This window comes from Haliotis rubra, unplaced genomic scaffold (assembly GCF_003918875.1).
Source record: "Haliotis rubra isolate DU_JTF1 unplaced genomic scaffold, ASM391887v1 Scf210, whole genome shotgun sequence".
In the NCBI taxonomy this organism is placed as follows: domain Eukaryota; kingdom Metazoa; phylum Mollusca; class Gastropoda; order Lepetellida; family Haliotidae; genus Haliotis; species Haliotis rubra.
Genome location: NW_025766115.1, coordinates 949124 through 967845, shown reverse-complemented (window position 1 = coordinate 967845; position 18722 = coordinate 949124). Strand labels below are relative to the sequence as shown.

Here is an 18722-nt window from a genome sequence, read left to right as displayed (position 1 = left end):
GCAGAATGAAGAATAATGATAATTTTATGGATGTACAACTCCTTTATTGTGAAAGGCGACGTTTCAACATAGAAACGTTGCCTTTCACAAAAAGAAATTGTATATCCATAAATTATCAGAGCAGGAAATTGTGTGAAGTCAGTCAGTCAGTGAGCCCCCAAACATGAAATGATTGTCAATATTTCTCAAAAACAGTTCAAGAACACCCTCGACTGGAAGGCCGTGTTGCAGGTCACACCAGCAATGACATTAACTGTGGTCTTTTGAAAATCAGGTGTCCTTAAACTTCTTTTGAGTAGAATATTTAATCAGAATAAATCTCACTAGAAATCAGAGGAGTGCTTTCAGGATAAGTAGAACAATATGGAATTTCGTTCCATAAGGGTTATCTGAACAAGGCTGCTGAAAATATGGGCAAGGTAGTGCAATCTGTAGGGCAGTAAAAATAACCCACTATTTTGCTGCCCTATTGATAGGAAAAGTTCTGAAATTTTGAAAAACATTGTTGAAAATATCTCAGCTAAACAAAATTCAAACCTAAAGGCCTGCATTTTTACACAGCCTCTAAGAGCAACTACACAAACCTTGTGTATAGTGCAGAATTCGTATATTTCTTGTGAACAATTCACTTTTATTTTACAAAAGCAAAAGTTTTTAAAGATGCCTTAAACACAAAAGTGATGAAGATGAATGTGGGCCAGTGGCATAAGATACAGACTACATGGTAACCATTGTTACCCCCGTAACAAAATACATACTATATGCTATTGTTGATGTGTTTATTACAAACATATTTCAGGACATATTCAACAGAACAACTTTAAAGGAACACTATCAATTTTATCAGTTTGAGAAAAGGCAAATACTTGGAAGTACTTAAGGCAGATTAACATTTCTCACATCTCTTGACTGCCAGAAACATCAAATCAGTTTTACTCACATTGTAAACATGAAATACAAATCACGCACTGAAAACTTACATTTTTATAAATTAGCATATGACATGACATAAATGAACATGGACAAAATGTTTTTGTTTGCTACTGAAGTGACAAGCGCTGAGATTACTGGCCAGGTGGTCTGTATCAATAGTGTCCCTTTAACCAGTGGTCAACTCCAGACATCTAACTGTACATTCATCGCTCCAGCCTTCAGTCACGCTCCCTCCTCCTTCGTCAGCGCAGTCAGGGAACACTACACTTCACAACCTTCCACAGTCACTATCATACGGATCTATATCTAATCTATCTATCTGATGAGTACAACCTATCAGTCACTATGTAATCCTGTCTTATGAAATGAATTATTAAAGGCACAATGTCACACATTTTTGACAATATATCGGTCTATATTATATATATTGGGGCATGTGCACTCACTTTAGCTTCCTATTGATGCAGTTAAAGACTGATTATCCCTTACGACTTGCCTGAAATCGTTAATTGAAACTTTGAGGCGAACAGCTTTCAGAGAACACTTGCCATATATGGAATGTTAACAATTGTGGGGTTCGCTTGAAATAATGTTCAACCGGTACAGGGCGCGAGAATCGATTTAATGCAACATTGCATTAATTAATTCGAACTTTTTAATTATCATTGTAATCTAATTACGTATTTTGGGGGGATAAATTATATGGTAGCTTCCATGATGGCTGATAGTATTATTGAGAGAAATGCATTATTTATTTTTAGAGAAGTGTGGTGGGATATAGTGCCTTTAATGAGACTATAACCTTGCTTATCAATTCTTGTCTATATCTAAATTGATGAGAAAACATCTATCAGTCACTATCCAATCCTATCTGCAATGAAATGAGTGATTAATGAGAGTACAACCTAGCACTATCTATTCGTATCTATGTTTAAATACGTTGACAAAGTACAACCCATGAGCCACTATCTGATCCTATCTCCAATGAACTGGGATTACTTATGAGAGGGACAACATGGCAGTCACTATCCAATTTTATCTGTAATAAAATAATGGGATGGCCTATACACAAAACAAGTTAGTATCACTTACTTATCATGCTTATGTAGTATATATGTCAATATACAAATTAATACCATAAATTTAAGTTCTTAAATAATGGGATTAAAATACCCCAAAAAGTATCTAACATTAAAACTCTTGAAACTGATAAAATACATTTCAGAAAGTATTAACTTCAGTATAAACTGAGACAGAAAACAATTTTTCTCAGATCAGTAAGCCTCTAATTGGTCCTTTTAACCAAATCATTAAACGTGACACACCGATACGTTTTGACAGCTCAATCAGCATTGGTTTCTGGAGACTTATTCTAACATGGGATTAATGGAGGTAAAATGTTTTCAAAATGCCAATGGATCCAGAGAACAAGGCATAAATGAGGCCTTTCTCGTCAGAATATCCATAATGGTAGGATATCCACAACACGAAAAACAATTTAAATTCTTTCTGTGATCCAGGACCACAGCATGGTGTTATACACCTGTCATTTGTTTGCTTGCAAATAACTTAGTCTGGATCAGACTACCTAGTGACGGATATGAGCAAACAATTCACTGTCACTGTCAACTTCAAGTGGGGTCTATTTAGTTTCATAACTTGTCCCTTCAGATTTTCACAAGTCTTGGAGTAATGGAATAGTGTCTGGGACTAAAGCAACAGTAAGTACCAGGGGCTGTCTGTTGTAGGCTTGTTTAGAAATAGTGAGTGGGGTTTTACGCCACTTTCAGCAATATCACGACAGGCGACACAGGTAATGGGCTTCACACATTGTACCTATGTGGGGAGTCGAACCCGGATATTTGGCGTGACTAGCCACTGCTTTAACCACTACACTAACCCACCACCCCTGTTGGATTAATTGACTGGGCTGGGACAGAAGCAACAGTAAGCACCAGAGGCTACCTGGTGTACGCCAGGATAGAAATAGACCCAAGCACAAATCAAGTACATTTTCTTCAGGGTTAAAAGAGGCTCGACATAATAGACCTACCACAAGATCCTGATACCTCATTAGCTAGTAGAGTTTTAGGGGGTACTAACTCATCAAATTCAAATCTCCAGACTTGCACATATTTCTTATATATTTAGAATTCAATAAGAAGCATCTCAGCAAGATATCAGATGGATATTTTTATCACTTCATAAAAGATGTATCACGATTTGAAAATGATTTAAACTTAAATGTTATCTATTGAACAATTAAGAAATCATGTTATTAACAATCTGTTCGCAGAACCAGATATACCATGCACATACAGACATTCATTAGAACAACTCTTAGAATGAGATTTTCTTCAACCTACTTTCTAAGACTTGACATAATAACCATTTGTCTTTCAGTCGATAGGATCTGTGTATCAGTGTGTAATGTTCCCTTCTTGCAGCTGAGAAATTATGTCCATCAATAAACTGAAATTGCAAAAAAATATAAACAATATCCGTGACAATATCTGAATACAAACTGATTAAAAAGAAACCGCTTTCAACATGTAACAATTAAATAAATGCCTAACAGTGGAATTCATGTCATAATCTTGCTTCATTTTCCAGGAACCAAACACAAAAACCACTTTACTACATCTGTTAATTGTAGGCTGGAAAGTAGTTTCATATATCTCATGAACCAAATATAGAAACTGCTATAACATATTTATCAATTTTGGCAGGAAAGTAGTTTCTTATGCTTCCATCTGATGAACCAAAGACAGAAACCGCTTTAAAATATCCATTATTTGTTTGCTGGGAATTAATATCTTACATCAGATAGTATATGTATTATATTAAGCCTATGTGTGGACAACATAAATTACATGACAATTTTTAACAAAATCTTGACATAGTACAGAATCTTTCATTTCTGCTTAATCCTTATGTTCACTGTTAACTCATTAATTTAAAGTTTGACAAGTACCCACCAAGGTGAGAGTAATTATAAGCAGGTTGAGTTGGACATCATCATCATCATCATCACCCTCTCTACACTATCACACAGATCTGTCATACAGACATAAGTGGTAACATTACAACAACACAAAGCCAAATAAATAAGTCTCTGGTAACATTGATTGGGTACTGAACACGAGTTGAAAGCACCTTTTGTTAAATTGAAATGAACAACTGTACAAACCGTTATGGACAGACCAATGATACAGAGATCGCTATTGAGAATATGGTGAGTGAAGCTTGCATCAACTTGGTAGCAACAGATACATCCTGAGATACAGAGAGGGGTATCCATTGTATTCTGGTACAAACTCTTACATGGCTCACGCAGACCAGTACAAAAAATAGTTCTTTTTGCACATGACAATTGTTTGATCAGAAATCACAGAGTTCTATTTACATTGGCAAAACATCTGACTTGGAATATAATCGATTCATCATCATCCATACCAGGTTTGTCATGAGCATGATCAATCTCAAGCTAGCTATGGCAGAATCTGCCTGTAGGAATTGTTTCACTGGAAAACTCGAGTTAATATATACACACTGAAATATATCACAAATTCACGTGACGTCTCTACACAGCACGTTGCATGTATCTTGAATGGCAAATGCACTTATAAAAACTTATCAAGTTTGACTGGAAGAGGCTATATTTACACATCATGCATGAAGTTCTGTATTGTTGGAAATAAACCTATCATTGGAAAGTGTAAGAGGCTGCAACTATGATATAGATGAAACCACACGTGTCAGATAAATACCGTGGCAATATTCTGAATGTAGTATTGACACTCCAAGATTGTATCGATGGACTTTTCAATGTATTTCGAATAAGCAGTCTTGATTGCATAACTGACAGGCAAATATACAAGGCACGTGTGAGGGTTCTTCAATATGGTCATCCACTTTCACAAAATATACTGAAACTCGCATCCACTTTCACACAGCAACACAAGAATTCTGGCAGTCGCGGGTTCTCAACTGCTTAATTTGCACAATTCCCTGTAAATCCATGAATTCTGATCCTCACATCAGAAACAATGATTGGAGTCTTATGTAGTGTTCCTTGAATCTACAGCTTCAGAGTACTGTACGTCTAGGCAATGATCTAGACTACTGGCGCTGTAGCGTTCCTTGAATCTACAGCTTCAGAGTACTGTACGTCTAGGCAATGATCTAGACTACTGGCGCTGTAGCGTTGTCACGGCTGTAGGAATGTAGCAATGGCCATATTGTATGAAAGACTGAGGGTACAATCTAGTCTCGCCCTATCTCTTGCCAGCCTGTCCGGGTAGCTAACACAAAACACCAATTACAACCTGCACACAACAGCACTGACTTCAGTAGGATCACGCCCTCTGTTGAAGCATGGGTCTGTAGTCATGACAAAAATACTGCTACAGGTTGATCAATATATATTTGGTTCATAGATTCCACACTGCATCTTGTTTAGTACCACTAAGATGCTAAGATATATAATTCTCCAGTTTTATAATAGGTGTTGACGTGAGCAAATGCTGGATTGCTGAAATGGTCCTATACTGCACTGCATGGGATGTAAAGAGATGGGTCCACTTCCTAAGGTGACTTGGTTTTGGGCCCTTTCGTTTGCTGCAGTGAACCTTGCTTTATAGTGTCTTCATGGTCGATGAATGGAATAGAGTTTGATGGCTTATCTGCCTTACAAAGCAAATGTGCTCTGCTATGTATCCGTTGCTCGATGATGTCAGCTTGAATGTTTCATCATTTGATGCTGACCTGACCTGAGTTGAACCACTACAGTAATGTTTTCCCAGATTTCCAATGTGTGGTCTGTGCTGCACATTACATCTGAGATGCCAGAATGGACAATTCACAACAGCTTCACAATGTCAAGACTTGACGCAGATAATATCAGAATCACCAAGACTGGATAGCTTTGTTACTTGACAACGTCCAGATTACACAGCTGAAAACATCCGATTCACCAAAACTGGGGAAGGAGTCCTGTGGCTCCGGTTCCCAATGTCCAATCATGGCTGATAAGTTCAGTTGTTCACCAAGACAGCGGAGACTGACAAGGTGATGAAAGCACATTCTGGAGACTTAGTGTGAGTATTGCAAATACACAAGTAACAGTATGTCCTCAGAAAAACACAGGCATGCTGAGATTGGCCTCGTCTTCCCTGGGGGTGGATGTTTCTCCGAGTACATCTTAGCCGAGTCTTGAGACAGGATGTTGGTCAGAGGATTCACACAGTTGCCTGGGATCAGGCTCCCTGGAAGAGATGAAGGAACACAGGTAAGATGAACGTCCAACATAAACACAACAAAATAATTTGTTGTTTTGTTTTTGTTGAATAATGCTATGTGCAGCAATATTCCAGGTATATAGACAGCATAAAAGTATTCAGACCTTGCCCAGACAATCCAGTGGTGTGTATGTTGGTATGATAGCATATGCTAGGGTAGGGGGGTGATCGTGGTGTATGCTTGGGTGGGAGTGGGGGGTGATGGGGGTGGGGTGATGGAGGTGTGTGCTAGGTGGGGTGTGGGGTGGTGGGGTGATGGTGGTGTATGCTGGAGGTGTATGCTAGGGTGGGGGGTGATGGAAGTGTATGCTAGGTGGGGGCATTCTCTTCCCACAGAGGTTACTTGTCATATCTTCCTGGGGGTGAACCTCTGTTCTAATGGATGTGATATATTGGCCATATTTCCGTTCTCGTAAAATGTAGTGGTGTTGGGGAGGAAGAATGGAGTGTCTAGCGGACAAAAGATCGCAACGCGAATTATCTCCCTTCTTTCTATCCAATCAGAACACGTGTTACATCGACTTAGATTCAACTTGACTAACACAAGCAAATTGATCTTGGTTCAATAAACTTCAGGGGATTTACACCGAATCATGACTTACCCACAATCCTTTTGCCATCATCAGTGCGGAGCCGTATGATCTGCATCTTGGAGCTGGCTCCGCCTGGCATGGAGGCTAAGACTCCTTCCACCTTGCTCCACACACTAAGTACGGAGCCACTCAACACATGGTACGTCCGAGTTCGCAGACCAATCTCACACTGGAGTCCAAGGGCCATCTTCTTACAGTTACCCCGCCTGGCGAATTAAGGAAACTCCAACTTAATCATTTTTATCAATTTCAATCTGCCAACTTTTGCATGAAATCTTACCTGAAGAAAACAAAAGCAAAAATATCATTACAGGGTCACATATTTGCAGAGATGTTACGTAACACAGAAAGACACACTTTGCTAAATTTCAGCTCTTTATATACAACATATGATAAGGTGTACACACTTAAAAAGATGACCTTTTTGTGTCATCAACAAATAATTTCTGTCCTCAACAAAAGTATATTAGTTAGAATGCTGAGTCAACCTTTTACATTTCATGAATTTCAGACTAAATTTCTACACTTTCAAATGTGATTGCTGGAAGGAAAGGAGTTAGTACTAAGTTGCCCTGTTTTTTTTAACCCCAATCCTCTCCCGGGTGAATTATTACTGACCAGTAAGCATGACTGCAACACTTGGCTGAAGCATAATACTGGTCATCCCACCAGTTCTGAGCCTCGTCTGGCAGCACCTGGAACAAAAGGCCATCAGCTTCACACACAAAGTCACAGTAGCAGCTACCATCAACAGCATCATCTCAGAGTCTGTTGGCACTTGGGGACAGTAAAACAGTGTGAGGGACATGGCTAAAAGTGAGTGAGTGAGTTGGGTTGGGTTTTACGCCGCTTTTAGCAATATTCCAGCAATATCATGGGACACCAGAAATAGGCTTAACACAATGTACCCATGTGGGGAATCAATCACAGGCCTTCGGTGTGATGAGCGAACGCTTTAACCACTAGGCTACCCCACCGCCCTGGATATGGTTAAAGGCAGATGGGGATGAACATCTGGTTATTGATCTATTGTGGTCTTAAGCATAACCTTTAACTGTTCCCTGGGATATGACACTCAAAAAAGGTTTTGGACCACCAATACTATTAACAATATACTTCAGATTAATCTAATTATTGTTTTGAGACGTATATTTTCTCCACTTAAGTTTATGACTGACTGACTGAGTTTGGTTTTACGCCGCTTTTAGCAATATTCCAGCAACATCACGGCCGGGGACACCAGAAATGGGCTTCACGCATTGTGCCCATTTGGGGATTCGAACCCGGGTCTTCGCCGTGACGAGCCAACGCTTTAACCATTAGGCTACCCCACCGCCCCCTTAAGTTTATGAACATTTCTGACCTTCTTGTACTTCTTGCGTATCTCCTCTAGCGTCTCGCAGCGAAGTTGGAGGCCAGTGTTGGGGCGGTACACGTTGTACAGACGCTCCTTCTTCTTGTTCTTTCCCTGATGCACAATCAAGATGGACGTCCGCTTCATGTTCCGTTCCTAAAACATAAGTTTTCACCTGAACAAATTGTACTCTGTTGAGCATCAAAATGTTTATCATATAACACTTTATGTCTTAGGTCAGCTGTGAAGATCCTTGTTTGAATTTGTGTTCAGCAACCATGCCTTGTCCTATGATGAGACTAACAGGATTGTGTCACTCAGTCGATGTATGTCCTTGTGTCTCATTTGCACAGATCAATGTTTATGATCATCAATCACTGGATTGTCTGGTCCTGATTTGATTATTTACAGAGAGCCGTCACATAGCTGGATTATTGTTTTAGATTAATATATTGACGACATAAATATTACTCCTGCTGTAGATTAGTCAATCAGCAGCCTGTGTTAAAATGCTTTGACAAGATAACAAGAAGACAAAGTCATCAATATCCCCCGCAATGGCAAAATACTCTTCATGATTATGTCTACGAGTTATGATTATGTCAAATATTTAGGTGTGTATATAGAAAAGTGGAAGGAGAGTATTGAAAGGTTTTTAAAGTTCTGCTCCGGAAAATAGCACTATCACCAATTTTAGTCAAAGTGAAACTTGTTGCCATGGAAACGCCAAAATATTTTATTCAGAATTCCAAAACTACCAAAAGGCACCAGTACACCACCAGATATATGTATGTGCCAAGTTTGGTGAAGAAACATTGAACGGTTTTAGAGTTCTGCTCCAGAAAAGAGCACTACCACCAATTTCAGTCTAAGTCGAAATTGTTGCCATGGAAATGCCAAAAATATTTTATTCAGAATTCCAAAACTACCAAAAGGCACCAGTACAATACCAGATCTATCTATGTGCCAAGTTTGGTGAAGAAATAGTGAACGGTTTTAGAGTTCTGCTCCGGAAAAGACAAAAGTGCACGGATGGACGGACGCACGCACGGACGGAGTCCATTTTAACACCCCCCGCAAAACACGTTGAGGGGGATAAAAATACAGAAAACATTGTCATTAGCACAGGTATTAGTTTGCTAGTTCAAATTAGCCCCAATAGGTATATTGTCAGAGACTTGTTTGTGTTAATCTCAAGTTGAACACAGGTGGCAAATATTTCATACTGATACGGTTTCAGAATCACAGCATTGTTCTTAGACAAATTTACACACCTAGATCAAGTTTACACAAGAAGACAAAGTCATCAATATCCCCCCCAATGGCAATATACTCTTCATGATTATGTCTACGAGTTATGATTATATCAAATACTTAGGTGTGTATATAGAAAAGTGGAAGGAGAGTATTGAAAGGTTTTTAAAGTTCTGCTCCAGAAAGGAGCACTATCACCAATTTCAGTCTAAGTCAAACTTGTTGCCATGGAAATGCCAAAAATATTTTATTCACAATTCCAAAACTACCAAAAGGCACCAGTACACCACCAGATCTATCTATGTGCCAAGTTTGGTGAAGAAATGTTGAACAGTTTTAGAGTTCTGCTCCGGAAAAGACAAATGTGCATGGACGGAGTCCATTTTAAGTACCATTAATAAATTTCAATGGAGTGTCTATGGGTGGTGCAGCAAATCCTGAATGTGGCTAAGAAAGTATTTTGCCAATACACTGTATTAGTTTCAACTGTTTGAGGACACATTCATGCGAGAAAAACCTTACTAGACTAATTGGGCTACATCACAAGATGCTCCACTGTTATTGTACTACACTTTACTACACTACTGGCTACTGGCTTACATTGAATTGAAGACTAAATTAGTACAGCCATGCCTCTGACTACCATAAATCACAAACTTATTTCCTGTAAGAATCTGTATTGAAACATTGTATCATCCGAATAAAGAAGCTGTTCATCCATAAAGTTTGTCCTTATCTAGGAGTCTCGTACTGCAATTTTCTGCTTTAACAACTCCGATCTCCTTTGGTTCTGTTACTTCTAACACAGGACCTATGACAAGGCACTTTGACGCTGAACACTGAACACTGATCAGTTGGATAACCTACCTGATAGGCCAGGTAGAATCCCTCTTCAGATCCAACACACTTTCTCCACAGCTCAATTGCCTGGTTCCAAGCCATGCCTCTCTCCACACTCACCTGTAGACACAGTCATAAGTTCAGGTAAATTGTATTTATTGCACATGTAGATATCTGAGGTGAGGTGAGGTGAGGTGAAATTGGGTTTAACGTCGTGCTTGAGAATATTTCGCTCATATGACGACGTGCATGCATGTGTATGTGCGGCTGCTTCAATGCTTGTACTAGCCCAGACTGAAGCTGGTTTTATAGCGCTAGCCCACTGAGATACCATGCTGCAGTGAAGCATGAATACCACACTCAGACACATTATACTGACTCCGAGCCGACCAGTCCTTGTTGTACCCATTAATGCCGAGCGCCAGGCAGGGACCAACAAGTACCATATTTTAACGATCTTTTGGTATGGACGAGGTTGGGGATCAAACCGCGAACCTTCCGCCTCGGTTCTGTTACGGACGGCTAACCACTACACCACTACAGTTGGGCGGTATGTAGATATCTGAACATGTGTTGGCTTAATAGCATATTATGTGTATGTCATTGAAAAAAATTCCTTTTATAGTACAGGGCATTAAATGCTTATGTAAGTTTAGATAAATTACTTTTCTGGGTTCCGATCCACAGAGCGTTCATAACGTTACAACCTGTCGTAACTCAGTTGTTTATCATTGGATGCACGTTTAGTGGATAGGGACCCTGATCATTAATAATTGACAAATGTCCCATTTCATGGTACTATGTGTTACAACAAGCATTGTCACTAAGGCGACATAATCCCCCAACGCAAATTATCAAATCAAACTTATAAAGTAATGAAAGTTTAAGTTAAAAATGTCACCAAAATCGACTGGGCCCTGCGCCTTCCCTAGATAAAGCTTTGCATTGAATATGAAGAAAATCCTGTGAACGGTTCTTGAGATAGCTTAACATGCAGGTAAAACGTTAAAGTCCCCTTGTGACCTTGAAATTAGGGTCAAAGTCAAGAAACCTGACTTTGTCCTTTCTTATACTGTGATGAACCTAGGTACCAATTATGAAAAGAATCTAGTGAACGGTTCTTAAGATATTCCAATTCGTACGGACGGACAGACGGACTGAGCCTAATACTATAGCCCCGCTCCGCGCTAAACACGCGGCAGGGGATAATTAATGATTAGTTTCAGTTAAAAACCTGATTCCCATGCCCCTTATACAGGTATGGAACCAGGTGGCATGTGTTCCCATATACAACACACCAGTTTGAGGATCATTACTCACTGTAGTCAGTTCTGTCTTGGCTGTGTTTGTGGCTGTGTTGCCCAGGAATGTCAGTGTCTCCACCTTGTGGACCTTCTCACCTCCGGAACCCAGATCTGCATTGGGAAGAGTGAGTGAGTTTAGGTTTACGCCGCTTTTAGCAATATTACAGCAATATCAAGGCAGGGGATGCCAGAAATGGGCTTCACATTGTACCCATGTCGGGGATCGAACCCGTGTCTTTGGCATGACGAGCGAACGCTGTAACTACTGGGCTACCCCACCCCTACACCCTCATTACTTAAAAACACTTCGAGATCAAATTGAACATATCACAATGTTAGTGTGAGATGCAGACTTACCCAGAATGCCCATGTCCCAGCGGCCATTCCGCTTGGCCTCGAGGATGATGGCAGTGAGAGTATCTGTGAAATACTTGAAGAGCGAGTTCTGGAGCTCAACCTCCATACCCAGGATTCGGTTCAAGTACTTGCTGATGTTGTTGTAGTCTACAAGAAAAACGTCAGTTTATCCATCACCTTATTAATGACCTTACTTGTTCTTATATTTTCAATGTCAACTCTGATGACAGTGGGACAACCAACTTGATTATAACATGTCATTGATAACAGTATAACATACCTTTTTCCAGACTTGGGAAGCCTGATCGCTCATCTATGCCGATCATACCAACTCCAACAAGGCCTCTCTTCACATCTGAAAGTATAATAGCAGTTCATGTACATCAGCATTATGAATATGTGTTTAACAAACAGGGGCTCCTTTCACAAAGCAACCTTTACTAAGGTTAACTTTAACTCCTATTCTTTAACATTGCACTAAGGTTACCTTCATGACTAACGATCACCTTAGTGCTTTGTGAAAGGGGGCCCTTGACTGTTTCTTTATGTCCCAATCCCTCTTCTACACCTCACCTCCCTATCCCCCGCAAAGGTACCAAGAATGTGGTTCCAGTTTTCAGTTAAGCTAACTGATAAAGGAGCTACTATTTAGGAAAGAAAACAAAATCTCCTATAATCTCCAGACAATCCCATGTGAGCAACGACTGGCACTGTCAAAGACATGCTGTCAACCAACTGACCATGACTAGCCATCTGATCTATTTAGCTGCCTCTTACAGCAAACAGAGAATGTGGGACTGACTGACTGACTGAGTTTAGTTTTACGCCGGTTTTAACAATATTCCAGCAATATCACGGCGGGGGACACTAGAAATGGGCTTCACACATTGTGCCCATGTGGGGAATTGAACCCGGGTCTTCGGCGTGACGAGCCAACGCTTTAACCACTAGGCTACCCCACCGCCCAGAGAATGTGGGAACCCAGACTAATAAAGATTACCACAGAAATGTTTGATTGAAACTTGTTTCCCAATCACTTCTTGCCCTATTTCTGCAGATCCAACTCAAGAAAGATGAATGTAAACATCACAATACAGAGTCTGATGAGGACTACCGGCAGTGATCGTAAACTGAACTGCAAGGGCAATGGGAGTAGGGTGTTCATGGAAGCAGATGCATAACTGCCGGTGTTGTGTAAGCTATAATTCTCACTCAGATGAGTGTTGAAAAGAAACCCTTGGGATACACATTACACCTGGCTGTGGGTACTGCCTACCAGAGATGATCGAGTTTCAGCAATATTCCAGCAATATCACGGCAGGGACACCAGAAATGGGTTTCACATATTGTACCCATGTAGGGAATCGAACGAGGGTCTTCAGCATGATGAGCGAACACTTACCAGGGAAGAAGTCTCCCTTGTATGTCTGTGGGGGTGCCACAAGTGGTGTGTCCGCAGTCAAGTTGAGCACACACTTCATCACAGCTTCCAAAGCAGCACGACCATACTAGAACATACACAACAGTACATGTACTCAATCAGCTAAACAACAGCAACTTTTTAGTATCTGGACACATCAGAAAGCTTAAAGATAGGCACTGATTGACACATGAAGGCTACCATTCAGTCTGATTTTTTATTACAGTCGTCTTAAAATTCAGATGGATGGCTGACACTGATAGATTTTTTTCCACAAGAAATCAGCTTTGTTTGTTTTTTGTGATAGCAATTGTGTTATTATTTACCTATTATGTATGTGGGTCCTTAATATTCATTATAACATGTCTTACTTGTTACAAGACTTATTGCAACCTTATATGCAAACGTAAGTATGAGACAAGTTCTCACCTTGTTATCAATGTTGAACCTGCTGAGATCTCTGGACTCGGTTGCACGTCGGTCACCATGAGTCAGCGCTCCCTACAAACAGAGACACCATGTGATCTCACTCAGTGTTGGCACATGAATCAAAGTATAACATCTAAACAAAACAGCCCACTCAAAATGAAATGAGACCTCTGTTATGAAGTTTATATTTCAGCTGATGCCAAACAAGAGTCATCATAAGATGACATATGCCCCATTATAAGATGACATATCCCCCCGGCCCCCACATATTTGAAAGAGCAAATATTCTGACAGTTACGTAAAGTCCAGCTTGATGTCTTTTTAGACTAAGTCCAAATCTTTTCCATGGAAATCATGAAAAATATAAATGCCAAAAATCTGTAAATAGCAAAAGGCACCACTTCAGGATCTGTCTCATATATCTGCCAAGTTTTGCTGAGAGATATTAAGAAGTTTTCGAGATGTGCTCCGGAAACGAAGCCCACCCCTCCCTTTTGGGGCTAAGTCCGAATCATTTCCATGGAAACCGGGGAAAATAAAAATGCCCAAAACCTGCAATAGCAAAAGGCCCCACTTAAGGTTCTGTTTGATATATCTACCAAGTTTTGTTGAAAAATATTGAAGGGTTCTTGAATTATGCTCCAGAAACGAAGCCCACCCCTCACTTTTGGGACTAAGTCCAAATCATTTCCATGAAAAACGGGAAAAATAAAAAGGCCAAAAATCTGTAAATAGCAAAAGGCACCACCTTAGGTTCTGTTTGATATATCTACCAAGTTTTGTTGAAAAATATTGAACGTGTTTTGAGACTAAGTCTAAATCATTTCCATGGAAACCGGGAAAAGTAAAAATGCCAAAAATCTGCAAACAGCAAAAGGCACCACTTTAGCTTATGTGTGATATATCTACCAAGTCTTGAAGAAAGATATTGAACGGTTTTCGAGTTGCGCTCTGGAAACGAAGGTCACCCTCATTTTGAGACTAAGTTCAAATCGTTTTCCATGGAAACCAAGAAAAATAAAAATGACAAAAATCTGTAAATAGCTAAAGGCACCACTTTAGGTTCTGTTTGATATATCTACCAATTTTGTTGAAAAATATTGAACTATAGTTTTTGGGAAAAGGGAGTTTACCAACTCTTTGGAAACAAAATGATGTGAATCCCTCTCAACTTTCAAGGACTCACCGTTTCAAAGTGATGATTGACTTTTACTCAATTCTTTTCGATTATATGGACATTTGGCGCTTTATAAGTGACATTATTATCATTATTATTATTACATGGGGAGGAGGAAAGGAGGGAAGGAAAAAGTTTTTCTTGTTTTGCCTGGACATGGCTCGATGTTGTCATCATCAATGGAACAAGCAGTAGGTACTGTAAACCTATTCAGCCAGACAGGGTAGACAAGTAAACTCACCAGACTCTCCAACCTCTTGGCTACAGTAGAAGCGAACCTTCTCTCTCCAGCCAGCTCAGAGATCATGAAGACATACTCTGGTGCTGTCACCTGGTTGGACCGGTGAGTTCGACCTGCACAAGAACACGTTTACATGAAATTGGGATGTTGTGGGTATTGTCTTCTGAGCTAGCTGTTCTCAAACATTGAAGATTCAAGTGTATTCCTTAACTAAATATTGTTGCAGTGAGTGAGTGAGTTTGGTTTTATGCCACTTTTAGCAATATTCCAGCAATATCATGGCAGGGTACACCAAAAATGGGTTTCACACATTGTACCCATGTGGGGAATCGAACCAGGGTCTTCAGCGTGATGAGCGAACACTTTAACCACTAGGCTACTTCACTGCCCCAAATAAATATTGTTGTAGAACATCTTATAAGGGAATGAATGAGTTTGGATCACTGCCAGCAGTATTTCAGTTTATGATAGCATGTAAGCTTGATAGATTTAAATTCAAAGAGGTGAAGGATGAAGGTCTTGATGTTTTGCCTCAGTTAAACTTACGATCAGAGATAAGATAGTGACGAGTGAGTGTGTTTAGTTTTATGCCACTTTTAGCAATATTCCAGAAATATCACAGCAGGGGACACCAGAAATGGGCTTCACACACTCTACCCATGTGGGGAATCGAACCAAGGTCTTTGGCGTGAAGAGGGAATGCTTTAAGCACTAGCTATCCCACCGCTCAGGTAGTGATGAAGATTGAACACGATCAAGTCATGATCACTTGATCCTGGGATGCCCGACACAATAATTGTGACGTACCAGACACCTGGATCAACCAAACCCCTCAAAGTGTTACAAGTTTACAGTGCGTGTAGTCACTCACCAAACTGCTGTATAGCCCTGTCGGCGCTCCAGGGCAGCTCTAGCGTGATGTGTACCCTCCGCCGCTGGTTGTTGACACGCCGGTCAGCTTGTAGTGAGATACCCGAACTGGCTGCTTCTGATATGATAGCTATAAACTGTAGAGGAAGAAACCAATAAGTCACGTTTATCCCCACTTGATCAGTATATTTACTCATGTATATTATCATGTTTGGACCAGTGATTGACAATATTTAAACGATCTTTGCCATCAGGGTACAATGATATGCAAACAACCAGATCAGGAGGTTGACAACCTGGGCCAACAGTGATCACAGCGCTACGACAGTCATAAGTCTATGTTAAAGTATGGGAGTTACAATCATCTTAGCGCTACGATCACTTTGAGGAACAGGCCGTGATTCACTTCCTGTGACGAGCTGGAGACAACTTCTAAACTAGAATCCTGTCAGTCACTGGTCAGTATTTCAGTAATATCCCAGCCTGTTAGCTCATTGTGTGAGGAAAGCTAAAAGTTTCACACGTTTACCATTCCGGCTTCAGGCTAAAGGGTGAAGCAAAGCCACATATTGTCAACAAGGAGTGGTATTTTATTCATAATGATACACTCTGGCTGCTCACCTTTTCTCCATCCATGAACCTCTGCTTCTCTGTGAGGTTGAGGACCTCCAGTGGGACATCGACCTCACTTCGAGACTCGTAACTCACACCACCGTCATCGTTGCTCACAACTCTTCCTTTCCTTCCTGTCATCTACAGAACAATAATGAACACTTTGTGCAGATCACATAATTACAAAGTATGGAAAGAACAATGTGCCATTACATAGCACTGTCTTCTCTAAAAGGTTCCAATCTTGGCAATCAGATCAGTGGTAAAAATGGTCAGTACGGTTATGCCAGAAGGGTACAATGGTTCATCATGCCAGATAACAGTGGCGAACTGCTCATCCATAAAATGCATATATGATTTATATACTTAAAAGCAAGCGCTGGTTATTGCTCACAATATGCAGATTGATCTTTTGAGTCTCCCATGCTCATCGGTAATCGCTGATGCAAGAGAGATCGATCAACTGAACGAATATACAATCAATTGCTCCAGTTTTAATACTTCACATACATACAACCCTCACCATCATTTCAGTTCAATGCTTCATCCAGCAATATTCCCGTTTGTCTCAGTGAGTGAATGAGAGAGAGAAGAGAGAGAGAGAGAGAGAGTGAGTGAGTGACTGAGTGAGTGAGTGAGTGAGTGAGTGAGTGAGTGAGTGAGTGAGTGAGTGAGTGAGTGTTTGGTTTTACGCCGCTTTTAGCAATATTCCAGCAATATAATGGCAGGGAACATAAGAAATGGGCTTCACACATTTTGTCCATGTGGGGAATCGAACCAGGTCTTCAGTGTGAGGAGCGAACGCTTTAAACACTGCGCTACTCCACCGCCTCTCCAGCTTGTCTTGACCAGTGATTGATAATGTAAGGAGTAATCTATCATTCTACCATCAGTGTACCCAAGTCATTAAGCCAGAAGACTAGATCCAAACATTCACTTCTTATGCAAAACATATGTCAATTCTAAACCAGAACCAGTGACTGATATTGTGGATAAAGACCTGAGTCATTAATTCAAACAGCATGAAAGGCATTGTCAGTGTGTACCAGTTGCAACCTAGACTGACTGACCGAGTTTGGTTTTACGCCGCTTTTAGCAATATTCCAGCAACATCACAGCGGGGAACACCAGAAATGGGATTCACACATTGTACCCATGTGGGGATTCGAACCTGGGTCTTCGGCGTGACGAGACAACGCTTTAACCACTAGGCTACCCCACCGCCCAGTTGTAACCTAGAAGCCTTGCAGGTTGCATGGAGTATTGAGGGCCTGTCTACTGTCATAACAGGATCTTTAACTTTGAATCTCCTTGCTAAAACTTAGCTTAACATTATGTTCAGTACATTTTAGTGTTACACATACTATTCAACATCTAACCGAAGATGACCACATATGTCCTTAGTAAATGTCAAGTAATGTTATAAACAAGTGAGTGAGTTAAGGTTTTAGCAGTATTCCCAAAAATATCACGACAGGGGCCAACAGAAATGGGCTTCACACATTGTACCTAAGGGGGACGTCGAACCCGGGTTTTCGGAATGACGAGCAAACGCATTAACCACTGGGCTACCCCACCACCCCTCGATAAATGTCCTGAGTAAATGTCTAATAAGGTTATAAACTTAAGTTACTTGACCAACAGAAGTGTACTAGACAAGTGGCTGAGGTTGCCACTTCATTCTTGTATTCCCCCTCCCCCCACCTCCCCCAGGAGGGCTACTGACTGACAGATTCTTGTATCTTACCTCTGCTACACTCTCTGGTCCACCAAGCTCATCAATAAGGTAATCCAGAGTGTTTGGAGGAAGTTCATCTCCCAGCTTCTCAATCTTTGCCAGTAGGTCTGACTTCATTGACATTGCCTTATCCCAGCCATCTTCATCTGGATCAAAACAACATATCCCTTTATGTTATCAACTGTGTATTAAACAACATATCCCTTTTTGTCGTCAACTGTCTATTAAACAATGTATCCCTTTATGTAATGAGTATGTGAGATAGTTTTACGCCGCTTTTAGAAATATTCCAGCAACATC

General features: G+C 40.5%; 1 protein-coding gene across 1 annotated transcript in view; it reads right to left on the bottom strand.

Annotated features, from left to right (window-relative positions):
* Nucleotides 1-765: 765 nt before the first annotated feature.
* LOC124276624 (protein strawberry notch homolog 1-like) overlaps nt 766-18722 on the bottom strand; it is a 43065-nt gene continuing 25108 nt past the window's right edge. Inside the window, 15 exon segments of the mRNA XM_046712276.1 lie at nt 766-6114; nt 6117-6200; nt 6836-7032; nt 7445-7521; nt 8190-8336; nt 10302-10394; nt 11595-11689; nt 11936-12082; nt 12216-12290; nt 13338-13443; nt 13785-13856; nt 15203-15315; nt 16074-16209; nt 16694-16825; nt 18432-18568. Of these exon segments, the coding sequence (XP_046568232.1) occupies nt 6068-6114; nt 6117-6200; nt 6836-7032; nt 7445-7521; nt 8190-8336; nt 10302-10394; nt 11595-11689; nt 11936-12082; nt 12216-12290; nt 13338-13443; nt 13785-13856; nt 15203-15315; nt 16074-16209; nt 16694-16825; nt 18432-18568 (1658 nt within the window). The 3' untranslated portion in view covers nt 766-6067.